Source organism: Sorex fumeus, unplaced genomic scaffold (genome assembly GCF_029834395.1).
Source record: "Sorex fumeus unplaced genomic scaffold, SorFum_2.1 ptg000033l, whole genome shotgun sequence".
Taxonomy (NCBI): Eukaryota; Metazoa; Chordata; class Mammalia; order Eulipotyphla; family Soricidae; genus Sorex; species Sorex fumeus.
This window is the reverse complement of record NW_026606090.1, coordinates 35,702,342-35,716,162: the sequence shown is the minus strand read 5'-3', so window position 1 is coordinate 35,716,162 and position 13,821 is coordinate 35,702,342. Positions and strand designations below refer to the sequence as shown.

At 44.9% G+C, this 13,821-nt stretch overlaps 1 protein-coding gene across 1 annotated transcript in view; it reads right to left on the bottom strand.

Moving 5' to 3' along the window:
- Positions 1-13,821, bottom strand: part of CRACDL (CRACD like) — a 147,235-nt gene that overhangs the window by 37,535 nt on the left and 95,879 nt on the right. Inside the window, exon 3 of the mRNA XM_056116679.1 lies at positions 7,298-7,466. Coding sequence (XP_055972654.1) covers positions 7,298-7,466 — 169 coding nt within the window. The remainder of the gene's footprint in view (positions 1-7,297; positions 7,467-13,821) is intronic.

Genomic DNA, 13,821 nt, shown 5'->3' with positions numbered 1-13,821 from the left:
CATAGAATGGAGACAAACTAAGGTGCACACTTCATGAGGTGTTCAGGACAGTGGGCATGACAGCACCTCCGGACCTGACTCTAATTGATGCTCTAGACTCATCTAACAGTTTACAAGAAATCCAGAGTACATAAAAACAAGTTCAGTCATTCCAAGAGAGAGAAAATGAGTGTGAACTATTGTGAGGGGCAAGTGAGGCGGCAGTTTCATCAGTTAGATGAGGGGCAGAAACTGAAAGTGTCAGAGCTGGAGAGTGATGGGGTCTTAGGTGACCGGCCGAGCATCAATGTGCTTCAGAAAAACAAATTCCTTCGCCTATGCAATGAAAAGTTGCTTCATATGTTTAATGTAAAAGAACTCCTCTAATATCATGTCTCCATTCATTTATTACAAAGGAGTCAAGCTCATACAATGAGGAAAGGTCTTGCTTGTCAATAAACATTGCACAGAAAACTGGACAGTCACATTCAAAAGAATGACACTGGGTCATGCTGTCTTTCATCATACACAAAATCAAAATGGATTAAAGACTTGAACATAGAATTGGGATTAAAACTCCTAGAATAAAACATAAACTGTAATTATATTGATCTTGGCAATGGGATTTTAGATTTGCAAATAAAAGCGAAGGCAATGAAACAACAAATAAACAAGTGGAACTATGTCAAATTTAAAAGATTCTGTATAGCAACAGAAACCATCAATAAAATAAAAGTGGAAGAAAACATTTTCAAATCATGTATTTGAAGCAGGGTTAGTATTCAACTATACAAAGAACTTCACATCGGGACCCATGGCCTAGAATGGAACGAACAGGGTGAGAGACTGTCAGTTCATCATGTCGACCAAGACCATTCATGGTAACTCACAGTTCCAGAAGGCAGAATCTAAACGATGGACATGGGAGTCTCCCGGTGGATGATTCCACAACGAAATAGACCACATCATATTCAATCGACGGTTTTGCCTGACTGATGTCGCTGTTGTCCCAAAATTTCGAACAGGATTGGACCACCGTCTCCTTCGTGCAAAATTCTACTTCACAGAGCGGGGAGAAAGGGCTGCAAAGTTCAAAAAGAGAACTCCCAGAATGACCACCAACTGGGAACTCTTTGGTACTATTGCGGCAACATGGGAAGATGCCATTGTTGACAACATTGACGAGGAATACGATCGACTGGTTCAGCACCTGCATGAATGTGCGAGGAACGCCAAGAGAGAGATAGCCACAAAAAATCGCCTATATTCGAAAACTCTTGAGCTAATTCGCCACCGTGGTTTGGCGCATGCCTCAGGCAACCGCAAGCTAAGGTCCGAGCTCGCAAAGCAGTGCAGAGATGCGATCAAGGAAGACCTCAAAGAGAGAAGAGCAGAAGTACTGGTAGATGCGGCAGAAGCTGGGAAAAGTATTCGTAACGCCCGCCTGTCCTTCGCCAACTACAAGACCAAGATGACTGCCCTCTGATGTCCTAATGGATCCATCACATCCTCCAGAACGGCAATGGAGAAGATTATCCATGACTTCTACTCAAATCTCTTCGATAGCCATGTCCACTTGCCGATATACCAAATTCCACAGGATGGATATGTCGTTCCCAATGTTCTCCCTTCCGAAATCCGACACGCCATTTCAACGGTAAAGAAACAAACAGCACCCGGCCCAGACAAGGTCAGACCTGAACACCTGAAGAACCTGCCGTCAGTACTCATCAATACACTGGCTCGGCTCTTCACTCGCTACCTGTCTGAATGCAAGGTTCCGTCCCAATGGAAAACCAGCAGGACTGTACTACTTTTCAAGAAGGGAGACATCCATGACATTGGCAACTATGGCCCGATCTGCCTATTTTCTGTCATCTACAAGTTGTTCACTCGAGTCATCCTAAGTAGGATTGGCAGAACACTAGATGAAGGATAACCATGCGAGCAAGCCGGGTTCCGCAAAGGATTCAGCACCATCGACCATATCCACACGATAACCAAGCTCATTGAGGTTTCTCAGGAGTTCAAGATGCCGCTCTGCTTAATGTTCATTGATTTAAAGAAGGCCTTTGATTCTGTTGAGACGGAAGCGGTCATTGAAGCCCTAGCCAATCAGGGCATTCAAGCCCAATACATCAGGATCCTCCGTGAGCTGTATTGCGGATTCACTACCAGGATCTCACCATTCTACAGAGAAGTGATCATTGATGTCAAGAGAGGGGTTCGGCAGGGTGATACCATTTCACCGAAACTCTTCAGTGCCACCCTCGAGAACATCATGCGACGACTAGAATGGGAAGGAATGGGAGTGAAGATAGATGGTCGGCAACTACACCACCTCCGCTTTGCTGATGACATTGTTTTAATAACACCAAACATCAGCCAAGTGGCACAAATGCTGGCCGACTTCGATTGTGAGTGTGGAAAGGTAGGACTACAGCTGAATCTTACGAAGACAATGTTTATGAGAAACAGCCTTGTTCCTGACGCCCCATTCGCTCTCAATGGAACGACCATCTCCGAATGCAACAGCTATGTGTACCTAGGTCGAGAGGTCAACATGACAAATGACCTGGCACCCGAGCTGCGCAGGAGGAAGAGAGCGGCTTGGAACGCCTTCATGAACGTCGAAGAAATAGCTAAGAGGACGAAGAACCTCCGGCTCCGGGCACATCTCTTTGATTCCACTGTTCTTCCTGCATTAACATATGCCTCAGAGACCTGGGCCCTACGCAAACAAGATGAGAACGCTATTCAGGTCTCCCAAAGAAGAATAGAAAGAGCTATGCTTGGAATATCACGTTTCACTCAAATGAGAGAAAGAATCCGGAGTTCTGGTCCGTGGACGATCAAGAATCAGGGACGCTGTCTCATTTGCCAAGGTGTCGAAAATCAGATGGGCTGGTCACGTAATGAGATTTAAAGACGACCGCTGGACTAGAGCTGTTACCGACTGGATTCCACAGGATGTCAAAAGACTGCGTGGCCGCCCACCTGCCAGATGGTCAGACTTCTTCGTCAAGAACATGAACGATCGGTTTGAGGCCCTTCATGTTCCCGGAGCGAACAGATGCCATTGGGCTACACTAGCACGTGACAGGAACAAATGGAGACGTTACTGGCGCCCGCTCTAGCAAATCGACGACTAACGGGAAGTTAAGTGATTAAGTGATTAAGTGATACAAAGAACTCAAACAGCTTATTCTCAAAAACTACCACCAACAAAAGCAATGTTACTGGAAAATGGGCAGAGGAAATGACTGAATATTTTTTTTTAAAAAAAGATAACCAAATGCCTATGGTGGCTCCAAAATAATCAAACAAAAAAAGACCATTTGCTGGGACTACATCAAACTAAGAAGCTTCTGTACTTCAAAAGAAACAGTGACCAAGATACGAGAAAGAGTCCACAGAATGAGAAAGAATACCCAATACCCATCTGATAAGGGATTAATATCCAGGATATACAAGACATTAGTAGAATTGTACAAGAAAAAAATCTCCAACCCCATCAAAAAATGGGGAGAAGAAATGAACAGAAGTTTCCTCAAAAAAGAAATACAAATGGCCAAAAGTCACATGAAAAAGTGCTCCACATCGCTAGCCATCAGGGAGATGCAAATCAAAAGAACAATGAGATACCATCTCACACCACAGAGACTAGCACACATTCGAAAGAACAAAAGCAAACAGTGCTGGCGTGGATGTGGGGGAAAAGGGACACTGTTGGTGGGAATGACCACTAGTCCAGCCTTTCTGGAAAACAGTATGGACAGTCCTTCAAAAACTAGAAGTTGAACTTCCATATGACCCCGCAATACCACTTCTGGGAATATATTCCGAGGATGCAAAAAAGCACAGTAGAAATGACATCTGTACCTATATGTTCGTTGCAGCACTGTTCATAATAGCCAAAATCTGGAAAAAACCTGAGTGCCCTACAACAGATGACTGGTTAAAGAAACTTTGGTACATCTACACAATGGGATACTGTGCAGCTGTTAGGAGGGATAAAGTCATAAAATTTGGTTATAAATGGATAGATATGTAGAGTATCATGCTAAGTGAAGTGAGTCAGAAAGAGAGGGACAGACATAAAAGGATTGCACTCATTTGTGGAGTATAAAACAACATATAATGAGGCTGACACCTAAGGATAGTAGATACACAGGACAGGAAGACTGCCCAATAGCTGGAAGCCTGTCTCATGAGCACAGGGGAGAAGGCAACTGGAATAGAGAAGGGATCACTAAGAAAATGATGGCTTGAGGAACTGGTCAGGATGGGAGTTGTGTGCCAAAAGTAGATAATGGACCAAACATGATGACCTCTCAGTGTCTGTATTGCAAACCATGGTGTCCAAAAGTAGAGAGAGAGTATGAGGAATATTGTCTGACATGGAGGCAGGGGGAGGATGGGAAGGGGGGGTATACCGGAGATATTGGTGGTAGGGAATGTTCACTGGTGGAGGGACGGGTGTTTGATCATTGTGTGATTGTAACCCAAACATGAAAGCCTGTAGCTCTCTCACAGTTATTCAATAAAATTTTTTTAAAAGGCTATTTGCACTCCTGGCCTCATCATATTGCCTCAAAGTTTATACTCCTAGTGTCAATTCAGTGACTTTTTTGTTTTTGATGGAGTGGGCAGGAGGGCAACAGCTGATGGTACTCAGGGCTTACTCCCGGGATCAGAGCTTAGGGAGGACATGCAGTATGAGGGATCAAACCCTGGGTGGCTACATGCAAGGTAAGAGACATAAATATCTCATAAATCACAGTACCACAAATTTTTTACTTTGTTTTCTTTTGTGTCTACACCTGGTGGTTCTGGGGGCTTATTCCTGGCTCCGCACTCAGGAATCACTCCTGGAAGTATACAGAGGATCACATAGGGGGCTGGTGTTTAAACCTGGGTCAGCCGCATGCAAGGCCACTGCTCTACCCACTGTGCTAGCACTCAGTCCAATCCAGTGATTTTCACCAGCTGGTTAGACCCTTCAATGACCAGAAGCGGTCATTGAAGCCCTAGCCAATCAGGGCATTCAAGTCCAATACATCAGGATCCTCCGTGAGCTGTATTGCGGATTCACTACCAGGATCTCACCATTCTACAAAGAAGTGATCGTTGATGTCAAGAGACAGGTGCGGCAGGGTGATACCATTTCACCGAAACTCTTCAGTGCCACCCTCGAGAACATCATGCGACGACTGGAATGGGAAGGAATGGGAGTGAAGATAGATGGTCGGCAACTACACCACCTCCGCTTTGCTGATGACATTGTTTTAATAACACCAAACATCAGCCAAGCGGCACAAATGCTGGCCGACTTTGACCGTGAGTGTGGAAAGGTAGGACTACAGCTGAATCTTACGAAGACAATGTTTATGAGAAACAGCCTTGTTCCTGACGCCCCATTCGCTCGCAATGGAACAACCATCTCCGAATGCAACAGCTATGTGTACCTAGGTCGAGAGGTAAACATGACAAATGACCTGGCACCCGAGCTGCGCAGGAGGAAGAGAGCGGCTTGGAACGCCTTCAAGAACGTCGAAGAAATAGCTAAGAGGACGAAGAACCTCCGGCTCCGGGCACATCTCTTTGATTCCACTGTTCTTCCTGCATTAACATATGCCTCAGAGACCTGGGCCCTACGCAAACAAGATGAGAACGCTATTCAGGTCTCCCAAAGAAGAATAGAAAGAGCTATGCTTGGAATATCACGTTTCACTCAAATGAGAGAAAGAATCCGGAGTTCTGACATCCGTGGACGATCAAGAATCAGGGACGCTGTCTCATTTGCCAAAATGTCGAAAATCAGATGGGCTGGTCACGTAATGAGATTTAAAGACGACCGCTGGACTAGAGCTATTGCCGACTGGATTCCACGGGATGTCAAAAGACCGTGTGGCCGCCCACCTACCAGATGGTCAGACTTCTTCGTCAAGATCATGAACGATCGGTTTGAGGCACTTCATGTTCCCGGAGCGAACAGATGCCATTGGGCTACACTAGCACGCGACAGGGACAAATGGAGACGTTACTGGCGCCCGCTCGAGCAAATCGCCGACTAACGGGAAGTTAAGTGATTAAGTGATTAAGTGGTTAGGCCCTGGTGGCTTCTGGGAATACAGAGGAAAGGATGCTGGGAGCTGGAGACGGAGCAGAGGACAAATTAACAGGTGATTTAGCCTTGTTGCATACTGTGCTTCTGTTCTAGAAGTGACCAGTGTGTCCAGATGACCCGGCTGGGTGGGTCTGAGGGGCCCAGTACCCTGTAAATGACCAGTGTGTCCGAATGACCCGGATGGTTGGGTCTAAGAGCCCAGTTTCCCTGGGTATGGTCCCAAGGAGACATTTCACAAGCAGCAATATCTGAGAATGTTTTCCTTCTCAAGCCTGACGCGTGCCCCTAAGAACTGTGGCTACAGTCCCTCCTCTCCTTAGCCCCCTGCAAAGAACAAGCCAATCCAAAACAAAACCCTGCAAGCAAAACCTCCCTCTCCTCCTTCTGGTTGCTTAGTGCCACCAAGTGGTCACTGTAGTTTCAACTCCCTCACAAAGCAGCCGAGGCGGCTGTGGAGGGAGAATGCTGGCTCCCTCCCACACTGAGGGGCAGTGCCCTTACAGAGGGTTCAGAGGGAGGGGCAGAGCAGAGAGCATGCCCTGCTTGGCCCAGCCCTGCGGCACTGTCCCAGTGGGTCCCAACCCAGCACCCCAATCAGAGGAAAGAATCAAGCTGGCCCGCACAGAGTAATAGAATAGAGAAATACATGTATGAGCATATTCTGATGGAACACAAATGGCATAAATAAAGTTTTCTTTTTAATTTACTAGACTTCCCCCAAATTTCTATATCCACTGAGTAGATTATAATTAAATCTTGGATAATTTTTCTAGACCAAATGTCAAGAAGCCTTCCCCATCTTCCCCTCTAATGAAAAGTTTTCACATTGGATTACTCCAGTACCAAGTTTGTCCTTGTTGAGTGTAGCACTGGAATCCTCAAGACAGTTATTAAGTTGAATAAAATCGGTTCAGGTGCCAATGCTGCCATTCTCTGTTCTAGAACACTGAGTAAGTTCTCTGGACACACAGACTTAGTGTGCTTGTGAACCCTCCTCTCCAGGGACCTAAGTGAGCCTGGCACAGAGCATGCCTGGCAACGCCCAGCCCAGGCACATTTCATCACTGTGCATGAAAGAAAACGGGACTTTAATGCAAGAACCTCGGCAGAATTACCCAAAGAATAGGCTCAGCATCCCGCTGTCACTAAAGCTTCCACCCAGGCTCTCGGGACATAGCGGGGACTTACTCAAGCTCGTCCTCGGAGTCATAGCCCACCGGCCCTGTCTCGGTGGCGATGACCTCGCTCTTCACAGGACTCTGTTTCCAGGCACCACCTCCCGTGGACGATGGTGATTCTTTTCTCTTCTTCTTCCCAAATAACTTCTTAAATGTTTTAAATTTGGACTTTTTCTTTCCTACACAGAAGAGATATGTGTGAGTACTCACTGAGCAAAGCAGCATGGGAAGGTGCAAAAGCAAGATTTCTGTCCATGTGCTCTTCACTCACTCCCGAAATTTGGCTGGGACACAGTAGTACTTAAGACACCAGACACTGGTTTGACAGGCCTGTGTCAATTCTTGATTCCTGCTTATTCTGAAAATGTAATAAGAGCCAAGAAATCTTTGCAATGTGTTATCAGAAGGCACAAACACTGAAATCTAGTTTTTATTTCTAACACACACACACACACACACACACATACACACAGACACACACACAGAGTCCACCAGAAAAGTCCTGATGAGATGCATAGCATATGATACCTCAAGTCATTTTTGGAAATAATTCTCTCATTTCATTGAGGATGGACATGAAAAGCAAAGATAATCAGCCTCCTGGGCAAGAGGTGCTCTCACTGCAGTGCTCAGCACCGTGGTGAGCTCACAATCTCTGGTGAGGAAAACTGTCACCTGACCATGACGTTGCTGAGCCTGACCCTGCCATGCTTCCTGGTGATCAGAACTGATGACAGATTACATCAATTCTGTCACTTCTTCTCTGTAGCACTGTAGCACTGTCCTCCCGTTGTTCATCGAATTGCTCAAGTGGGCCCAGTAATGTCTCCACTGTGAGACTTGTTGTTACTGTGTTTGGCATATCGAATACATCATGGGGAGCTTGCCAGGCTTTGCTGTGCTGGCGAGATACTCTCGGTAGCTTGCCAGGCTCTCCGAGAAGGGCGGAGGAATCGAACCTGGGTCAGCCAGGTGGGCCGTGTGTAAGGCAAATGCTCTACCCGCTGTGCTAGCCTCCTTTATTTGCACACACAAGTTTTATCAAACCTAGAATCACACAGTTCATATTAACCGCATGGGTCAAGTTCCTTCCTTTCCTCCAAGTATTTGAGAACAAACTACAGTAGAATGTAGCACCATATATGCCAAGGTGCTAACAGAGCCTGAGAATTGGCTTAAAATAATCTGCAACTTTATAAATGAATAGATTTTTTTCCCCCAGAGAGCTTCATGATTTTATTTTATTTATTTATGAATCAGGCTGGAGCGATAGCATAGTGGTAGGGCGTTTGCCTTGCATGCGGCTGGCCCGGCCGAGCCGGGTTCTATTTCTCCACCCCTCTCAGAGAGACTGGCAAGCTACCGAGAGTACCTCGCCCGCACGGCAAAGCCTGGCAAGCTCCCCGTGATATATTTGATATGCCAAACACAGTAACAACAAGTCTCACAATGGAGACGTTACTGGGCCCGCTTGAGCAAATCAATGAACAACGGGAGGACAGTGCTTCAGTGCTATTTATGAATCACCATGAGATACAGTTACAGACTTACAAACTTTCGTGATTACGTTTCAGTTATATAATGATTGAGTACCCATCCCTCCACCAGTACCAATTTTCCACAACCAATGTTCCCAGTATTCCCCCTGCCACCCCCCCCCCACCTCTGTGGCAGGCACATTCCCTCTTACTCTCTCTCTCCTTTTGGGTGTTATGGTTTGCAATAAGTGGCCATCATATTTGATCCATAGTCTACTTTCAGCACACATCTCCCATCCCAAGCGATCCCTCCAAGCATCATTGGTGGTCCCTTCTCTATCCCAGCTGCCTTTTCCCCCAGCATGTGAAGCCGGCTTCCAACCATGCAGAGATCCTCCTGGCCCTTATCTCTACTATCCTTGGATGTTAGTCTCCCATTATGTTTTTATAATGAATAGATTTTTAATCTGACTTCCTTAAAATAACAAGTTTTTTGTTTGTTTGTTTGTTTGTTTTGCATTCTTATATCCCTGGAAGGTTTAATGGAGAATGATTTATGATTACTCTTACAGGAACTCTTTTGTTTTTACTTTAGTTTCTGGGTCACACTCAGGGCTTACTCGTGGTTCTACACTCAGGGATCCCCCCTGGTGGACTTCAGGGACCATACGGAGTGCCAGAGATTGAGCCTGGGTTAGATGATGGAAGGCAAGTGCCCTCCCCACTGTACTATGGTCCCAGTCCCTCTAGTAAGAGTTCTTAATACAGTCATAGGTGGAGCAAACCCGGCGTAAACAAAAATCATTCTGCTGAAAAGTTTTCTTTTTTTTTTTCTCTTGCTTTTTGGGTCACACCTGGCTATGTACAGAGGTTACTTCTGGCTCCGCACCCAGGAATTACTCCTGGCGGTGCTCGGAGGACCATATGGAATGCTGGGAATCAAACCTGGGTTGGCTGCATGCAAGGCAAACACCCTACCCGCTGAGCTATCGCTCCAGTTCCAAAAAGTTTTCTTACTGTGGAAGTTTTCTTACCTTCAAATCCTAAAATGCTAGACAGTGCTAACTGCTGGTCCCCAGAGAGTTTGTTGTCTAGAGACTGTCAGGGACGCTGTTCACTAGCTGCCCTTTGCCTGGCTGAGAGGCAGGTCCACATCTCTGAGCAGGAAAAAGCCTGGCACCTCATGGTCCCCTGCAGGCACAGACGCTCTCTGGATTGATGGTGGGGAGAGCAAGGGTGGCACAGCAGCCCACAAGTTAGACACTGGACATTCGTACCTGACTTGCAGTGGTCACACAGTCATGCCTTTGGGGCCTGATCCCTTGCTGGAATTGGAATTCCATTTCTGTAGTCGCTAAAGGAATTTCTGGGGGTTTCTGCTTATTGAATCTCGTTGAGTTTATTTTTTAGGAATTTCCACCAAACATTAATTGGTATCTAGTTTTTTTTTGTGTGAAGAATTAATTTTTTTTCAGTTGTTTTGTGCTTGGGTTTCGATTATACAATGATCAGATACCCATCCCACCACCAGTGCGCATTTTCCACCACCATGGATAATATCCCCCCACCCCCATCCCCCCATCCCCCCCTGTCTCTGTGGCAGGGCAATCCCCTGTGTTCTCTCTCTCCTTTTGGGTGTTGTGGTCTGCAAAAGAGGCATTGAGTGGCAAACATGTTCAGTCCATAGTCTACTTTCGACATGCATCTCCCCTCCTGGGAGGATCCTCCAAACATCCTTTATTTGGTGCTCCCTTCTCTATCTGAACTGCCCTTTCCTCTAGGATACCCGGCTGGCCTCTAAGTTATGGAGTAATCCTCCTGGTGCTGATCTCGGCTATTCTTGGGTATTAATCTCATACTTTGTTACTTTATTTTTTTTTTTTTTTTTAAGTTTTTTTTTTTTTTTTTTTTATTTTTTTTTTTTTATTAGTGAAAAACCATGAGGTACAGTTATAGGCTTACAAATTTTGTGCTTGGGTTTCAGCTATACAATGATCAAGTCCCCATACCTCCACCAGTGCCCGTCATCCATCCCCATGGGTCCCAGCATCCCCCCCCTCATCCCCCCCCCCCGTCCCATCCTGCCTCTGTGGCAGGGTATTCCCCCTTGTTCTCTCTCTCTTCTTTTGGGTACTGTGTTTTGTAAGAGAGGCTTTGAGTGGCAATCATGTTTGGTCTATCGACTACTTTTAGCATGCTTCTCCCACCCTGGGAGGGCCCTCACAACACCCTTCATTTGGTAATCTCTTCTCTATCTGAGCTTCCTTTTCACCTAGAGCCTGTGGCTGGCCTTCCATTCATGGAGCAAAATTCCTGGTACTAATCTCAGCCATTCCTGTGTGTCACTCTCACTTTTTGTTGCTTTATGTTCCCCAGATGAATGCAATCTTTCTGTGTCTATCCCGCTCTTTCTGACTCATTTCGCTTAACATGATACTTTCCATGTAGTACCACTTGTATGTAAATTTCATAACTTCATCTTTTCTAACAGCTACATAGTACTCCATTGTGTAAATGTAGCAAAGTTTCTTTAACCAGTCATCTGTTCTTGGGCACTCAGGTTTTTTCCAGATTCTGGCTATTGTAAAGAGTGCTGCAATGAACAAACAATTGCAGATGTCACTTTGACTATACCTTTTTGCCTCTCTGGGATATATTCCCAGGAGTGCTATAGCTGGGTCAAATGGCAGATCAAATTCTAATTTTTTGAGAGTCGTCCATACTGTTTTCCAAAAGGGTTGGACCAGCCGGCATTCCCACCAGCAGTGAAGGAGGGTCCCTTTCTCGCCACATCCGCGCCAGCACCGGTTGCTTTTGTTCTTGTGGATGTGGGCCAGTCTCTGTGGTGTGAAATGATATCTCATTGTGGTTTTGATCTGCATCTCTCTGATGATTAGTGATGTAGAGCATTTTCTCATGTGCCTTTTTGCCATTCGAATTTCTTCTTTGCGAAAGTTTCTGTTCATTTCCTCACCCCATTTTTTGATGGGGTTGGGTGATTTCTTCTTGTGGAGTTTAACCAGTACCTTGTATATCCTTGATATCAACCCCTTGTCGGATGTGTACTTGGTGAATATCCTTTCCCATTCTGTAGGCTGTCTTTGTATTTTGGTCACTGTTTCTTTGGAGGTGCAGAAGCTTCTTAGTTTAAGATAGTCCCATTTGTCTATCTCTGTTTTCACTTGCTCAGCCAGTGGCGTGACATCTTTGAAGATACCATTAGCTTCAATATCATGGAGAGTTTTGCCGACTTTGTCTTCAATAAACATTATGGATTCTGGTCTGATGTTGAGGTCATAAATCCATTTTGATCAGCAGGGAAAGCCTCTTCAACAAACTGTGCTGGCAAAATTGGACGGCTACATGCAAAAAAGTGGGCTCAGATCTCTGCCTAACACCATGCACAAAAGTAAGATCAAAATGGATTTATGACCTCATACTTTGTTACTTTATATCCCCCAGATGAATGCAATCTTTCTATGTCTATCCCTCTCTTTCTGACTCATTTAGCTTAGCATGATACTTTCCATATTGTACCACTTGTATGTAAATTTCATGACTTCATCTTTTCTAACAGCTACATAGTAATCCATTGTGTAGATGTACCAACGTTTCTTTAACCAGTCATCTGTTCTTGGGCATTCATGTTTCTTCCAGTTTCTGGCTATTGTAAAGAGTGCTGCAATGAAAAACAAGTGCAGATATCACTTCGACTATACATTTTTGACTCTCTGGGATATATTCCCAGGAGTGGTATTGCTGGGTCAAATGGGAGCTCAATTTCTAATTTTTTGAGAATCGTCCATACTGTTTTCCAGAAGAGCTGAACCAGTGGACATTCCCACCAACAGTGAAGGAGTGTCACTTTCTCGCCACATCCACGCCAGCATTGGTTGCTTTTGTTCTTTTGAATGTGGGCCAGTCTCTGAGGTGTGAGATGGTATCTCATTGTGGTTTTGATCTGCATCTCCCTGATGATTAATGATGTAGAGCATTTTCTCATGTGCTTTTTTGCCATTCGGATTTCTTCTTTGAGAAAGTTTCTGTTCATTTCATTGCCCCATTTTTGGATGGGGTTGGATGTTTTCTTCTTGTGGAGTTTAACCAGTATTTTGTATATCCTGGATATCAACCCCTTGTCAGATGTGTATTCGGTGAATATCCTTTCCCATTCTGTAGACTGTCTTTGTATTTTGGTCACTGTTTCTTTGGAGGTGCAGAAGCTTCTTAGTTTAAGATAGTCCCATTTATCTATCTCTGTTTTCACTTGCTCGGCCAGTGGCGTGGCATCTTTGAAGATACCATTAGCTTCAATGTCATGGAGGGTTTTGCCAACTTTATCTTCAATGTACCTTATGGTTTCTGGTCTGATGTTGAGGTCTTTAATCCATTTTAATCTTACTTTTGTACATGGTGTTAGGCAGAGTTCTGAGCCTATTTTTTTGCATATAGCCGTCCAGTGATGCCAACACAATTTATTAAAGAGGCTTTCCTTGCTCCACTTCACATTACTTGCACCTTTATCAAAGATTAGATGAGCATATGATTGAGGGGAGATGTCAGTGTATTCAACGCTGTTCCATTGGTCTGCAGTTCTGCCTTTGTTCCAGTACCATGCTGTTTTAATTATTACTGCTTTGTAGTACAGTTTGAAGTTCGGGAGGTTGATTCCTCCCATTTTCTTTTTCCCAAGAATTGCTTTAGCTATTCGTGGGGGCTTATTGTTCCATATAAATTTCAGGAGTGTTTGCTCCATTTCTTTGAAGAATGTCATGGGTATCCTTATAGGGATTGCATTGAATTTATACAATGCTTTCGGTAGTATTGCCATTTTGACAATATTAAGTCTACCGACCCATGAGCAGGGGATATCTTTCCATTTCCTCATGTCCTCTTTTATTTCCTGAAGTAGCGTTTTGTAGTTTTCTTTGTACAGGTCCTTTACTTCCTTAGTTAAGCTGATTCCTAGGTACTTGATTTTCTGGGGCACAATTGTGAACGGGATTGTTTTTTTCATGTTGCTTTCTTCTCTCTCACTGTTTGCGTATAGGAAAGC